The 14,423-nt window shown below is 41.6% G+C and overlaps 1 protein-coding gene across 1 annotated transcript in view; it reads left to right on the forward strand.

The window, feature by feature from the left end:
• Positions 1-3,040: 3,040 nt before the first annotated feature.
• The window catches only part of LOC147596808 (homer protein homolog 1-like), a 77,953-nt gene continuing 66,570 nt past the window's right edge, over positions 3,041-14,423 (forward strand). Inside the window, exon 1 of the mRNA XM_086769552.1 lies at positions 3,041-3,157. Within this exon, the coding sequence (XP_086625678.1) occupies positions 3,056-3,157 (102 nt within the window). The 5' untranslated portion in view covers positions 3,041-3,055. The remainder of the gene's footprint in view (positions 3,158-14,423) is intronic.

Genomic DNA, 14,423 nt, shown 5'->3' on the forward strand with positions numbered 1-14,423 from the left:
TTATGGTCAGTTCATCACGTGTCGCTTTACGTCGCTCCTTTCTCCTCAGGGGAAGAACTCCTCACGTTCCTCCCCTGCTCCAGTGTGAGGTCCCTCCCACGGGCTACAATCCTTCATGAACTGCTCTGGCGTGGGTCATCTCTTCCACAGAGTGCAGTCCCTCAGGAACGGCTCCCCCAGTGCAGGCCCTCCACGAGCCACAGCCTCCTTCAGGCATCCACTTGCCCTGACGTGGGGTCCTCCATGGGCTGCAGGTGGATCTCTGCTCCTCTGTGGGCCTCCACAGACTGCATGGGGACAGCCTGCTTCACCATGGTCTTCACCACAGGCTGCAGGGGAATCTTGGCCAGGAGCAGCATTACTCCTCCCCCTCCTTCTTCACTGACCTTGGCATCTGCAGCCATTCTTCTCACAAGAAATTCTTCACAATTGGCTCAGGCAGACACCTCTCAGGTTCTCTTCACATCTCATGTCCTCTCCACTTCTTGCAGCTGGGCTGAGTTGGGCCCGGATGGCCGCCTGGCAGGAGGCCAGAGGGTGAGGCCTGCAAGGCCCACAAGGCTCACGTCTCTCCCTCTCTGCCCCTGCTCCAGCTTCTTTGCTTTTTTTTTTTTTTTTTTTCTGTTTTTCCCCTTCTTAAATATGTTATCGCAGAGGTGTTATCAGGGAACATTCTGCTACCAATTGGCTCAGCCCTGGCCAGCAGCGAGTCCACCCTAGGCCCAGCCGAGTCCACTGAACAAAGGGGAAACAACTTCTAGCAGCTTCTTACAGAAGCTACCACCGTAGCCCCCCTCACTAAATAAAACCAGGACAATATGCTACAAGCTACCTGGTCTGTTTTAGGAGTACAATATCACTACATTCCATTTTCAGGTGCAACAGCAATAAATGGGAATGCCCCTCCTCGGACAACCCCCACTTATATACTGAGCGTGACGTTTATGGCATGGAATACTCTCTTTGGCCAGTTTGGGTCAATTATTCTGTCTGTCTCTCTCCCAGCTTCCTGCATCTGCACATTAGCGAGACTTGGAAAGCTGGACAGTGTCCTTGGTCTCATTAGCAACTACTCATATCATCAGTGTGTTTATCCACATTCTTCACATCTGAAAGACAAAACACACTGGCTACTGAGAGGAAAATTATCTCCATCCCTGCTGAAATCATGACAACACTCGAGAGACAACTCAGTCATTGGTCATAGCCAGCACAGGTTCACGACAGGAAAGTCCCGTTTAACTAACTGAATTTCCTTTTATGACAACATCACCCATCTAGTTGACCAAGGGAAGCCAGTAGATTTGTAGGTGGATTTTTAAAATTATTTTAGCAAAGCTTTTGATACTGTCTGTTATAGTATTCTTCTGGACAAAATGTCCAGCATACAGCTAGACAAGTCCATAATATGATGCGTGAACAATTAGTCCAGGAAGCCTGTTCTGGGTTCTCTCTTGTGCAGCCAGCCCACGTGGTCAGCTGAAGCAGTGAGCAGTCTCAGCTGAAAACTGTTTGGTTTTTGCAGGATTTTATACTGGGTTAATTTGCAACCAGATATGCCACTGTCACTGCAGTGAGTGCCAGTCTTGCAGGCTTTAAACTTGCCTGTTGCTTGGAGGTCATAAGTCCCTGTCCTCAGAGTCCTCTTCTGCACTGAGGAAGTTACATCTGTGACGAAATTACCTGCGCTCTCAAATCTGTGATACAAGTTCAAATTAATCAAGCAATGGATGGAACTAGGGCTTAAGCAAGGAGACAACATAGCTAAAGCTTGAGTTGGGAGGAAGACTCTTTTCTACACTGTCCCCAGGATAATTAATTTCAAACATGTTACTGTCGATGGCTTCCACACCAAGAGAGATTGAGCATTAAATGAACTTGCACAGCTCTGTTCTGGGCTTCCACCAGGTTATTTAAAAAAGAGGGCTTCTAAGCACTAACAGTACACAAGAAGACAAGAAGCATACAAGAAAAACAGAGCTCCAGAACACCTCCTTTCTAAGAAGTCCACCTGCTGTCTCATGTTCTCTTCTGTCCTACATGGCATAGACAGCTGTTTCCCATGAGGTCAGTTGGAGGCCTTGGCCTAAGTGCAAGACTGCTGGCTTTATTTGGGCCCCTAACCACATGCCTAAAGAAAGGAGGATGACTGAATTACCAGTGACTTCACTGACCACCTTCTCCTATATGAAAACATGAGGAGAAGTTTTGTGGACAATTAATGCTGGAGATGGTTCTCCAGGCTCTAGTTAAATACGTTATCGCAGAGGCGTTATCAGGGAGCATTCTGCTACCAATTGACTGAGCCCTGGCCATCGGCGGGTCCGCCCTAGGCCCGGCCGAGTCCACCGAACAAAGGGGAAACAACTTCTAGCAGAAGCTGCCACCGTAGCCCCCCCCCCCACTAAACAAAACCAACGCAACGTAACAAGAACTAGAGAAGAAAAATCTGTTCTTAAGAGTAGCTCTTCTTCTGTAGTTGGTGTATGACCCTGCCACTGTTAGTCATGTTTGTGTGTGTATAAAGGACAAACAGATTCTTGCAATACAGAAACTTAAAAATAAGTTGTGCTTCTTGTTTTATTTCATGTTTTCCAGTGGGGATTGCATATGCAATGGAGGGAATGCAACTGTGGAGCTTACAGTGGATCTTGAGAGGCATTGCTTTAGGGGACAAAGAAATACACTTGTGAAACAAAAAGACTCCACTAGTTCTTCTATTCTGATCTCATTAGCCTATGTGGATGCTTTAAAGGACTTTTTTTTTTGTGGACTTGCTAACTATTAAATGACTGCTTGCAGTTGCAAACAGGTGCCCCTCCCTTTTGCTCCTTTTAAAGAATGTATGCTTTTGTAATTTTAGCTGTGATTGAATTAGAAGAAAACTGTTCCCAGGTTGCAAGTTTCTCTCAATCAGTGTACACAGATACTTGTCCATAATACTGGCATTTTGAATTATTGAGTAGCCTTTTAAAAAAAATCAAAACCACAGAACCTCTTTTTTACAAGTATTACTTTTTTTCAGGCAATAATAAATAGCACTGTCACCCCCAACATGACATTTACTAAAACATCCCAGAAGTTTGGCCAATGGGCAGACAGCAGGGCAAATACAGTTTATGGCTTGGGATTTTCATCTGAACATCACCTTTCAAAAGTAAGTATGATCAATGACAACTATTTGGCCAGTCAAGCAATTTAAGAGTATTTGATTCCTGCTGGTTGTATCTTGACTCAGTGCTCACTACTGTTGTTATTTAAAAACAGTTTACAAAAAATGTTCAGTATACATCCTTATAATGTAAAAAGACAAGACAATATTGTTCTAACACTTTGTTGCCTATGAATTTTATTTCAACTTATTGAGGAAAGGAGGGAGATTTAAGCTGTCACACTGTATGCTGTTAATGCTTTCTAGGTATTCGCTTGTTAGGTTTCTCTTCTTTAAAGTTGTTCTTCCGTTACAGTTATTCATGATAGACTTTGAAGGAGTAGACCATGTAGTGTTTCTTCTGTGTTTAGATCTCCTAGAAAAAAATTGTTGGTAGTCTTCGGATGCATTTTTGTCTTTTAGGCCATGTTCACTTTCACCTTTCTGCTGTGTAGTGCATCAAATAACAGATATTTCAACATGTGCAGGCTTAAAGTAAAGTTAGTGGGAAAACTATTCAATGTAAAAGAAAACTGTGTTTTCTTGTTGGAATACAAAAGTTGAAATTTTTACTGAAGAAACTCAATGCCCTATGAGGTTTTTTTTCTAGTCTACTTGTGCAAGAGGGAAGTCCACCTTAATCCAAGGAAAGCAGTAACTCCTTTTTCTCAAAGTGATGGTATGGTTCCTGTGAGCACCCTTTCTACAATTCCTGTTGTTATTGATACTACTCTGGTAGATGAGTCCAGGAACCTGTAAAAGTTGATGTTGTTTTTCTCCAGATGAGAAATTCCATATTCAGTTTAAAAACATGTTTCTACATTAAGCAGAGAATTTTTGTGTTTGAAATATACAAGAGATCTGGAAACCCAAATGCAATAAAAAGGAATGTATAATACATATTTGAGTAAGGAATAATGGTTGGCTTGTTATTAAAAAACCCCTAAATAAACAAAAAAAAAATCATACTGGCCCTTTTGAGAAAGTAATTGTCACTATCCAAGGATAAGCATGGGCCTGTCAGAAAACCACTGAAAAGAGAACCAGTACATCTGCTTTGTTTGGACAGTGTGATACGCTTGTAAGATTTTTTCCTTTCATAATCCGATAGCTTTCATTTCTATGAAGCAACACAAACCCAGGAAATTGAGTGATATTAATATTGAATATATGCATGTGCATTTGTGCATGTGTCATTGCTTCAGTGAACTTGGGAACTTTGTAATGTATTTAAATTGGTGTGTATGTCCTAGAGGCACTTGTTTACCAACATGATAATAACCTTTGTTAATATTTCAAAGGATTTAGCATAAATCCTAATTTAGTTTACCTCTCTCGTATACTAGCTTGTTTTCCTTAATCATGGAATGCTGCTTTGGAGGCAAAGCATCATGCTGTAGTCATGCATAGCCTGTCTTTGCCTGCCTTTAAACACTGGGTTGTCCTTGCCAGTGAAAATATTTTTTTTTCATCTGTCCTTTCCTTCACTCTTTCCTTGCTCTCCCCAAGTGATACTTACTTCCTTCTTACAGTTGTTTCAATCCCATTCTTTCTCTGCCCTCAAACTGATGTCTAAGAGCTTTCAGTATGCCCTTGGCTTAAAACTTTATATTGCTTTTGAAAAAAATAATCTGAAAGGCTACAGTAGATATTTTGTCTTAAGTACGTTTGATTAGCGGTTACTCAGATTGTTGTGATTTATGAAGAATACACAGATCTGTTGAGAAAAATGCCAAGTCACAGACCTTTTCAGAAGCTTACGGTGATGAATCTTCAGGATCTTTTCAGCAAACTGTTTCCCTTGTATTATATTTTAATTATCAAATTGCGATTTTCATGTGAAATAAAATTGCTGATCATTGCTACTAAAATTCATAAAGGTGAAACTTTTTGTATTACTGTAAAATTAGCAAACATATTTGATCAGGGAAAAAGAAACTTTTGTTTAGATTGTAGTCTATTCAGTCACTGGACTTGGCAGATATATTGGTCTTGGAATCAGAAAAGCTGAATTGGAAACCCTGGATCTGCTGTGTAGCTTCAGAGAAATCACATCTATCTTATCTTGTCTTGTCTTGTGTCTCTGCTCAGATTACTAACTCTCACTTCTGTGCACTGGCATTGTAGTCAGGTTTACCAGAGTGCTCTTTGGTACACCTAGCATTATAGGACATGAAATCTAATTTAGGGCTCAAGGTACTACTGGATATTAGTAATAGTGCTATCAAATAAACTATATTAATGGATTTGTGGAGAAACAGGTTGCTTCTAGAAGTTGCTGGAAAAATTTATTCTGTACTCGGTTTATCAAAGTCCCTAAGTGAACAGCCCTGTTGTATGTAATTTGTTTTGCAGTGGTGTCCCTGGGCCCCAATGAAATGTTTCAAGTTCCAGGGAGCAAAAGACAGCCTGCAACCACAAAAATCTTAGTCTAGTCTGTGACTGATATCAACAGGTTAATGAAGCAAATAGTCAGAGCAGGGATGATAAAAGTAATGTCTTCAAATAAACTGGTTATTCTCAGATCATTGTCTGCTTAGCTGTGTCACTCTAAACAAGTAGATGATTTCCAAAGCATATATCAAGTGTTTGACTTTTGGACTATTCCTTTTTGGTTCGTGTGCCTTTGTCCTCCTAAACTGAGTACTAGGGTAGAGTGAAACCTCTTTCTGGATGATTATTGTGACTGTAAGAATTAGTGGAGCGAGACTATCCAGTATAAAAATAAAGGCACTCTAATCAACTTCACACTCAAGGAGTATAGAGGAAAATTAATTAAACAGTTGTTTATCTTCATTACACCTATTCTCAATATGTCAGACCACAAATTCACCTCAAGATTGTTCCATCAGGAGTCAGGCAGAAGTCAGTGATACCTAAAAGATTATTCCTATATTGAAGAATATTCCTTTCACAGGATCATGATTTCCTAGCACAGTCCCTCTGGCTGCTGTAGTAGGAGGAAAAGAACGTCCCATGATACTCAGAGAAAACTGAGGCTAATTTATCTTCCAGAACACAAATATGTGCTTTTGATAGTATCCTGCTGTATGGGAAGAAATATTCCTTGTCAGGACTGCTGTCTGTTTTATCCCTTTGAATTAGTTGACTCTGTTTATTCCAAATCAGAGTATGCTGTCATAGTTTAGCCCCGCTCAGGACCAGACTACTCAGTCTCTCTCTCACTCCCCCCACCCTCCGAGAGAATAGGAGGAGATAATATAAGAAGAAAAAAAAAGCTCAAAGTCTGAGATAAGGACAGGGAGAGGTCCTTAAAGTTACCATTACGGGCAAAACAGACTCGACTTGGGGAAAACTACTTGTTTATTATTAAAACCAAAGCAGGATAATGAGACAGAGAACAAGATAACCTCCCCCCACCCCTCCCTCTTCCCGGGCTTAACATTATCTCTACCTCCTTCCCCTCACCCCAAGCGGCACAGGAGGGAAGAGGAAATGGGGGTTATGGTCAGTTCATCACATGTCGCTTTATGCCGCTCCTTCCTCCTTGGGGGAAGAACTCCCCACATCCCTCCCTTGCTCCAGCGTGGGGTCCCTCCCATGGGCTACAGTCCTTCTTCAAACTGCTCCGACATGGGTCGTTTTTCCACGAGGTGCAGTTCCTCCAGAACAGCTGCCTCAGTGCGGGCCCTCCACAGGCCACAGCCTCCTTCAGGCATCCGCCTTCCCCGACGTGGGGTCCTCCATGGGCTGCAGGTGGATCTCTGCCCCTCCGTGGACCTCCATGGGCTGCAGGGGGACAGCCTGCTTCACCATAGTCTTCACCACGGGCTGCAGGAGAATTTCTGCCAGGATCAGCATTACTCCTCCCGCTCCTTCTTCACTGACCTTGGCGTCTGCAGCCGTTCCTCTCACAAGAAATTCTTCACAATCGGCTCAGGCAGACGCCTCTCAGGTTCTCTTCACATCTCATCTCCTCTCCACTTCTTGCAGCCGGGCCGGGCCAAGTCGAGCCCAGACGGCTGCCCGGCGGGAGGCCAGAGGGTGAGGCCTGCAAGGCCCACAAGGCTTGCGCCTCCCCGCTCAGCATCTTCACATCTTCTCTTTTTTTTTTTCTGTTTTTCCCTTTCTTAAATACGTTATCGCAGAGGTGTTATCAGGGAACATTCTGCTACCAATTGCCTCAGCCCTGGCCAGCAGTGGGTCTGCCCTAGGCCTGGCCAAGTACACCAGACAAAGAGGAAACAACTTCTCTCAGCTTCTTACAGAAGCTACCACCGTAGCCCCCCCCTCACTAAATAAAACCAACACAATGCTAAATGCCAAAAGGACCATCACAGGTACTTATGAGATCCTCTTGTAGTATCCCTCCACAAGTTTTCCATCTTTTCCTTAAATCCTCCAGAGAACACTTCCTTTCATAGCATGAGATCTCATCTTTCTTATTTAGGAATTTTGTCAAGAGATTGCTATTATCTATCACCTGACTGCCTCAAGGAATTCTAGTAAGTTTGTGAAAATTTCCTTTAACTTCAGCCTTGTTGGCTTTTTCTTAGAATGTTATATATTTATCTGTCTGTTCATTATGTATACATTTTGTTTACAATTTTGACCACTGTGATACAGAAGATCATATTTACTGCCTTGTATGTCTTCAGCCATTCTAAACCTCAGAATTGTGTTTTCTCACTTATCAATCATCAGGTCCTAAAGCTGATTTAAATAATAGGTTGTCTATCAGATTTTGAGGTCTATCTACAACTCTTAAATGAGTATCATTCAGTTCTGGTGATCTGTTACCAATTTTATAATCTGTTCTGAGACCATTTTGATGCTGAATTAGAGTTTCAGGATGGTATATTTTGTTTCCTTCTATATTCAGGAAACATATGCTTTTAAATAACCTGACAGCTGAAAAATACTGACGTGCGGAAAGCAGACTCCACAATCTGTAAGATTGTAAAGTAGGTATGTTTATTCGGCGCCGGGCAGCACGGGGGGTAGTCCCGCCAAAATCGTGCGCGCCTGGCGTGGCAATTTATTTTGAATTTTATACAATCAAGTGTTACATATTCATGAAGTTAAAAAAACCACGCCTATACATATGCATGAATTATTCCCGTTCCGTATTAAAATTAGTTCTAAGAGGTCATTTAGGTATTACAATTAGTTTCAAGAGGTCATTTGGCCAGTTTTAGCTGGCTCCTGAAGGAGGCCCCTTGGTTCTTATCAGGACTGTCCTTCTGCGGGAGGTGCAGGACTTCTCATTTCAGATAAAGAGTTCAAAGCACAAAGCAAGGCCCCTCGGTTGGGGAATGCAAGACTTCTCCCCCCTCGGGTAGTTTTTACAACAGTTAGTTAGCAAAGCATAAAGCGCCATTTGTATTAGTATGCACAGCAATAATTAATAAATGCCATATCTATTAAAGTTTCCTTAGCCCCTCTTCTCAATACGATACCAGTGGAGAGAAATGATACCTCCTCAAATACTAATAGCCTACCAGGAGAAGTAGATTAAAGACAATAAGGGTTTTTTAGATTGTCCTGGTTTCAGCAGGGATGGAGTTAATTTTCTTCTCAGTAGCCGGTGTGTTTTGGATTTCGTGTGTGAAGAAAGTTGATAAAAACATTCTGATGATACGAGTTGTTAATGAGACCAAGGACACTGTCTGGCTTTCTAAGTCTCGTTAAAGTCTCATTAACGTGCAGATGCGGGAAGCTGGGCGAAAGACAGACAGACTAATTGATCCAAACTGGCCAAAGAGAGTATTCCATGCCATAAACGTCATGCTCAGTATATAAGTGGGGGTTGCCCATGGGAGGGGGCATCCTTTTCTGTTCGGACATTCTTGTCGGGCATTCTTTTTGGCATTCTTGTTGGGTATCCATGCGGGCACCCTTGGCATCTTTTTCTTCTCTCTTGCTTGCTGGCATCGTTCCCTCTACCTTGCTAGCTTGCTCTCCCCCCACTTTGCTTGCTGCTCGGTGTCGTTCCTGTGATCGCTGCTCAGGACGGGCTGCGTCGGTCACTCGGACATCGGGTGGTGAGAAATTGTACATTGTTCATTTTGTATATTTTCTATATATTAATATCCTTATATCCTGTTAGCTTTGTAGTTTTTAGTATTTTTAGTAAACTGTTTTTATCTCAACCCACGAGTTTTCCTTTCTTCCCAATTTCTCTCCCCCGTCCCACTGGGTAGGGGGAGGGTGAGTAAGAAACTGTGGTGATCCGGGCTAAACCACCACATAGATCTTGGATACCAAGTGAAGTTCTGACTGAACATAGTTTAAGAGATTGTGTCACACAAAGGTAGCCTTCATCCCTTCTAAATACATGCAGTGCAAAGCAATTTCTTTGTATACTGCTGCTGGAGAGATTTAGAAGCTGATCATAAGAAGATCATGTTCTGTATAAAAGCAGTAGCAAGCAAAAAGGAATGCTTCACTGCTATAGCAATTAGTGTAGTGCTAAGTTGAGATGCATCCGCGGGTCCTGAGGGAACTGGCGGAGGAAGTTGTCAAGCTGCTGGCCATCGTATTTGAGAAATCGTGGCGGTCTGGTGAGGTCCTCAATGACTGGAAGAGGGGGACCATAGCCCCCATTTTTAAATAAGGGAAACAAGCAAAACCCAGGCAACCACAGGCTGGTCAGCCTCACCTCTGTGCCTGGCAAGGTCATGGAGCAGATTCTCCTGGAAACCATGCTGAGGCACATGGAGAGCAAGGAGGTGATTGGTGACAGCCAACATGGCTTCACAAAGGACAGATCGTGCCTGACCAACTTGGTGGCCTTCTGTGATGGGGTTACAGCATCGGTGGACAAGGGATGAGCAACGGACATCATCTACCTGGATTTGTGCAAGGCATTGGACACTGTCCCGCACGACATCCTTCTCTCTAAACTGGAGAGGCATGGGTTTGATTGACGGACCACTCAGTGGATAGGGAACTGGCTGGATGGCTGCACTCAGAGAGTGGTGGTCAAAGGCTCAATGTCCAGGTGGAGACCGGGGATGAGTGGCGTCCCTCAGGGGTCCATGTTGGGCCCAGCCCTGTTCAACATCTTTGTCGGCGACATGGACAGTGGCATAGAGTGCACCCTCAGCAAGTTTGCTGATGACACCAAGCTGTGTGGTGTGGTTAACAGGCTGGACGGGATGGATGCCATCCAGAGGGACCTTGACAGGCTGGAGAGGTGGGCCCGTGCCAACCACATGAAGTTCAACCAGGCCAAGTGCAAGGTCCTGCACCTGGGTCATGGCAATCCCAGGCACAAATACAGGCTGGGCAGAGAATGGATGGAGAGCAGGCCTGAGAAGAAGGACTTGGGAGTGCTGGTGAACGAGAAGGTCAACATGAGCAGACAATGCGCCCTTGCGGCCCAGAAGGCCAACCGCATCCTGGGCTGCATCAAGAGGAGTGTGGCCAGCAGGTCGAGGGAGGTGATTCTGCCCCTCTACTCTGCCCTGGTGAGACCCCACCTGGAGTACTGTGTCCATTTCTGGAGCCCCCAACATAAGAAGGACATGGACCAGCTGGAGAGGGTCCAGAGGAGGGCCACGAAGATGATCAGAGGGCTGGAGCACCTCTCCTATGAGGCCAGGCTGAGAGAGTTGGGGCTGTTCAGCCTGCAGAAGAGGAGGCTCCGGGGAGACCTGATAGCGGTCTTCCAGTACCTCAAGGGGGCCTACAGGAAAGATGGGGAGAGACTGTTTAGTAGGGCCTGTTGTGACAGGACTAGGGGTAATGGTTTCATAATAGAGGGAGGTAGATTTAGATTAGATATTAGGAAAATATTTTTTACAGTGAGGGTGGTAGAGCACTGGAACAGGTTGCCCAGAGAGGTGGTGGATGCCCCATCCCTGGAAACATTCAAGGCCTGGTTGGATGAGGCTCTGAGCAACCTGATCTAGTTGGGGATGTCCCTGCTTCTTGCAAGGAGGTTGGACTAGATGACCTTTAAAGTCCCTTCCAACCCTAACCATTCTATGATTCTAAAAGTAAAATGACAGGTGTGAAATTCAAGATATGCTTAAATACTCAAAATCTTTGGAAGCAAATATATCTTTGATTCATGCTTAATGGTACAGGAAGGGGAAGTACTCTTAGAATTATGCAGCTATGAAAAAGCTTTCTTAAAAAATCTGAGCAGTACTTTGGAATATCATTTTTTTAATGAAAATATCAGAACATTTATAGTGTAAATTAAAAATAGTTTTTGAAGTGTATCTTTAGAACTGAACTATATGCTTCTAAAAGGAAGGAAGAGAAAATTAGTTTCTGAATCCTATATATGCAAGATGAGACTTCTTGGAATTTAAGTATCCAGTCACTCACTTCCATTTGTCCAAACTATTTTACATAATTAGAGAATTACTAAGGGTTCTCACTGTGATTTAATGTTTCCGTTTAATGTCATGAGGACAAGACTTGACAACCAACCCACGAAAGCACTCTAGTCTACCTCAAAAGGAAAGTTATCATTCCCATTAAACAAATTTCAGAACAACAACAGATGGAACTTAAGAGGTACAAATCAGCAAAATAAAAAAGTGCAATATATAATTTGTCATTTCTTTTAATTTTCTTTAAATACAGATAACCATAGGGCTAACATAAAAATAAATAAATAAAAAGATAACTAACCTAATTTTCTCTTCAATTCAGACTTTTCAGATGCTGCTCAAATTCAAAGTATCTACATCTGTGAAGTTACAGCCCGTTTGCAGCTCCTCCTACTGTACCTGAATTGCTTAAATCCCTTATCACACTATACTTGCAATTACCCTCCTTCCACATATAGAGATACATTAGTAATATATTAGAATTTCTACTTTACCTATATAAATCTAAATATTAAAATTATAATTTTATTAAAATTTAGAAGATGCTATCACTGTTTAAAAGACATTGTCATTGACATGGACAGCTTTTGCAAGCAGTTTTTGATGTGTGACTGGAGTAGTCTTCAAACAACCTATACACGAAAAAAGCAAATACATTTATTTGGTTTAATTTTATAAGAGCTTGTGACAATGACAAAAAAGTTAAGTGAAGTATTAAAAAGAGGACTCTTCTTAAAGTCTGCCCACTTCAGCAATTTTATATTATTTTATCCACTAAATAACATCCATGAAGACTCAAAAGAATCAAATAGCAGCAGAACAGCTGTTCTTCCCTAAAAACTACAGGTAATTCCAAGCAAATAACTTCACAATCAATATAATCCTTTAATGAGACTTTGCACATTACTTTCTAGCAGAGTTTCTTTTACTTCACAAATATCTATTCTCTCCAAACAGAAGGACTGAGTCTCCCTAAAGTGTATGCACCCAGTACAGCTGGTTGGCAGACCAAGTATCTGCTATACCAAATAGGTGCACAGAGCAGAAGAGAGGCTGTAGCGTGTCTAGCAGAGGTATGACTTTAGTGGCTTTGGGAAATTTTGGCCCCAAATCTTCATAATGCTACAGATACTTGCTAATACAAGTGGAAGGTAGAGGAACAGGTGGTGCTAGGTCTCTGTAGGCCTGTCAAGAGTCAGGGGCGACATGATATCCAATACGGCTCCTCAAGTTTTAAACCAAAAGATACACTCACATCAAGACAGAGATAATCACTAATAAACACAAAGAACAATTCTGAGACTGATCCTTGCTGTGCTACACTAACGAATGTCCTGCACTCTGATCCAACAGTGCTCCTTCCAACAGCCTGCCCTTAACTCCAGCTTACATAGACTTTATCAAGGTTGTAAATTTTTGTGCTTATCTCCATCTTCTCAAACTAAACCAACACAGTATTTGGAAAACTCTGTATTGAAACCAAAATCAGAAGATGCTGTTCCTGCACAGGCAATTATCCATAGAAGTTTTTAAAAAATATTATACATAGAGAAATCCATTTTATTACTGCTCAGGTGAGAAAGAGACAGGTGATTTGCATACAATAACTTGGAAAATGTAGTAGCTTTCTAGATATTTACAGTGTGAACACATTTTAGGAAACAAAAAAGTGCCCGAGTAACATACTAAGTGAAAACTACAGAAACAAGGACATTTTTATTGTCCATCTTAAAAAAATAAATAAAATAAAATAAAATAATCAGTCAGCAAGATGGCTTTAGATTTGGAGAAGAGGGAATTATTAAGTGCAAGAGAAACAAGTATATTATTTCCTCCCATATGTCTCCCTTTCCTGCTCGGTGGAGGCAAATTTATATAACCAAGTACAGCAGGAAGGTCCTCACTTCTTAAGCTTAAAAGGAGAATCGCCAAATATTTTCTTTATTATAAGACTGCAACCCTTCTCCAATATGGGATTCCCAGTCACTTTTGTCACATCCAACTCTGCCTACTTAGGGCTACTATATTCCCAAAGCAAAAAAAAAAAAAAAAAAAAAATCATAAAAAAAAACAAAAAACCCCCACCCATATTAACATTCTTCAAGGTTTGATTTTTTCTGCATGTTTTATTTTTCTATTTATTGATATGAAAAATTACCTCCTCCTTCAGTGCATGTTTCTTCTGCTCCAAACAGATTTCTTTAGCACGCATCAACTGTAAAGTCTCCTTAGAAAATGCATACTGAAGCTTTTCCATACGTTCTACTGCTGCTGCCCATGCTGCCTTACCAAATTTTTTCTGGTCTGCTCGCATTCGATCATACACAGCTAGAGTAGGAAAAAAAAGCAGACAACTTACCAGTCTACTCTTCAGATCACTAGTGATTCTACTGTAGAGACTATGCATACATTTGTATCCAAAAGCATACAAAGTTCTCTTAGCCAAGAGTAGTCATTCTACAGAGTATTAACCTTCATATCCAATATGTAAGTATTCTTTGGATTTGTGTAAATATGCAATTAGCTATTTGTTGATAATTTTATCATTATAATTCAAATTTTTGTTACCCACAGAGGAACCATTCTGAATATACAGTACTTGAACTACACATTCACAACTCTTGACTTAATAAAAATATCTGGTTAATATTACCATGGAGCCTTAAACTACATCCCAAATTTTCCCTGCCTCTGAAAGTCCCAATCATCAGCTATTAAAGTCCCCAGTTTCCCTTAGTAACTTTTATAGTGCAGTCATAAGTTTAACACAAATCTGCAGAGCGAAATAAGAATTATAATTTAAAACAAAAAATTCAGCTTGACCTCCAGTGCGATTCTGTAAGAATATTGAATTAAGTTTAAATAAAAACATCTAGATTTTTTAACCTCGAAATGCAGGTTGCTTTACAAAATTAATTCAAATTTACTAAACTAAGTACAATCTGCCCTTAATATGAAGAGAT

Source organism: Chlamydotis macqueenii, chromosome W (assembly GCF_036417535.1).
Source record: "Chlamydotis macqueenii isolate bChlMac1 chromosome W, bChlMac1.mat, whole genome shotgun sequence".
Classification (NCBI taxonomy): Eukaryota; Metazoa; Chordata; class Aves; order Otidiformes; family Otididae; genus Chlamydotis; species Chlamydotis macqueenii.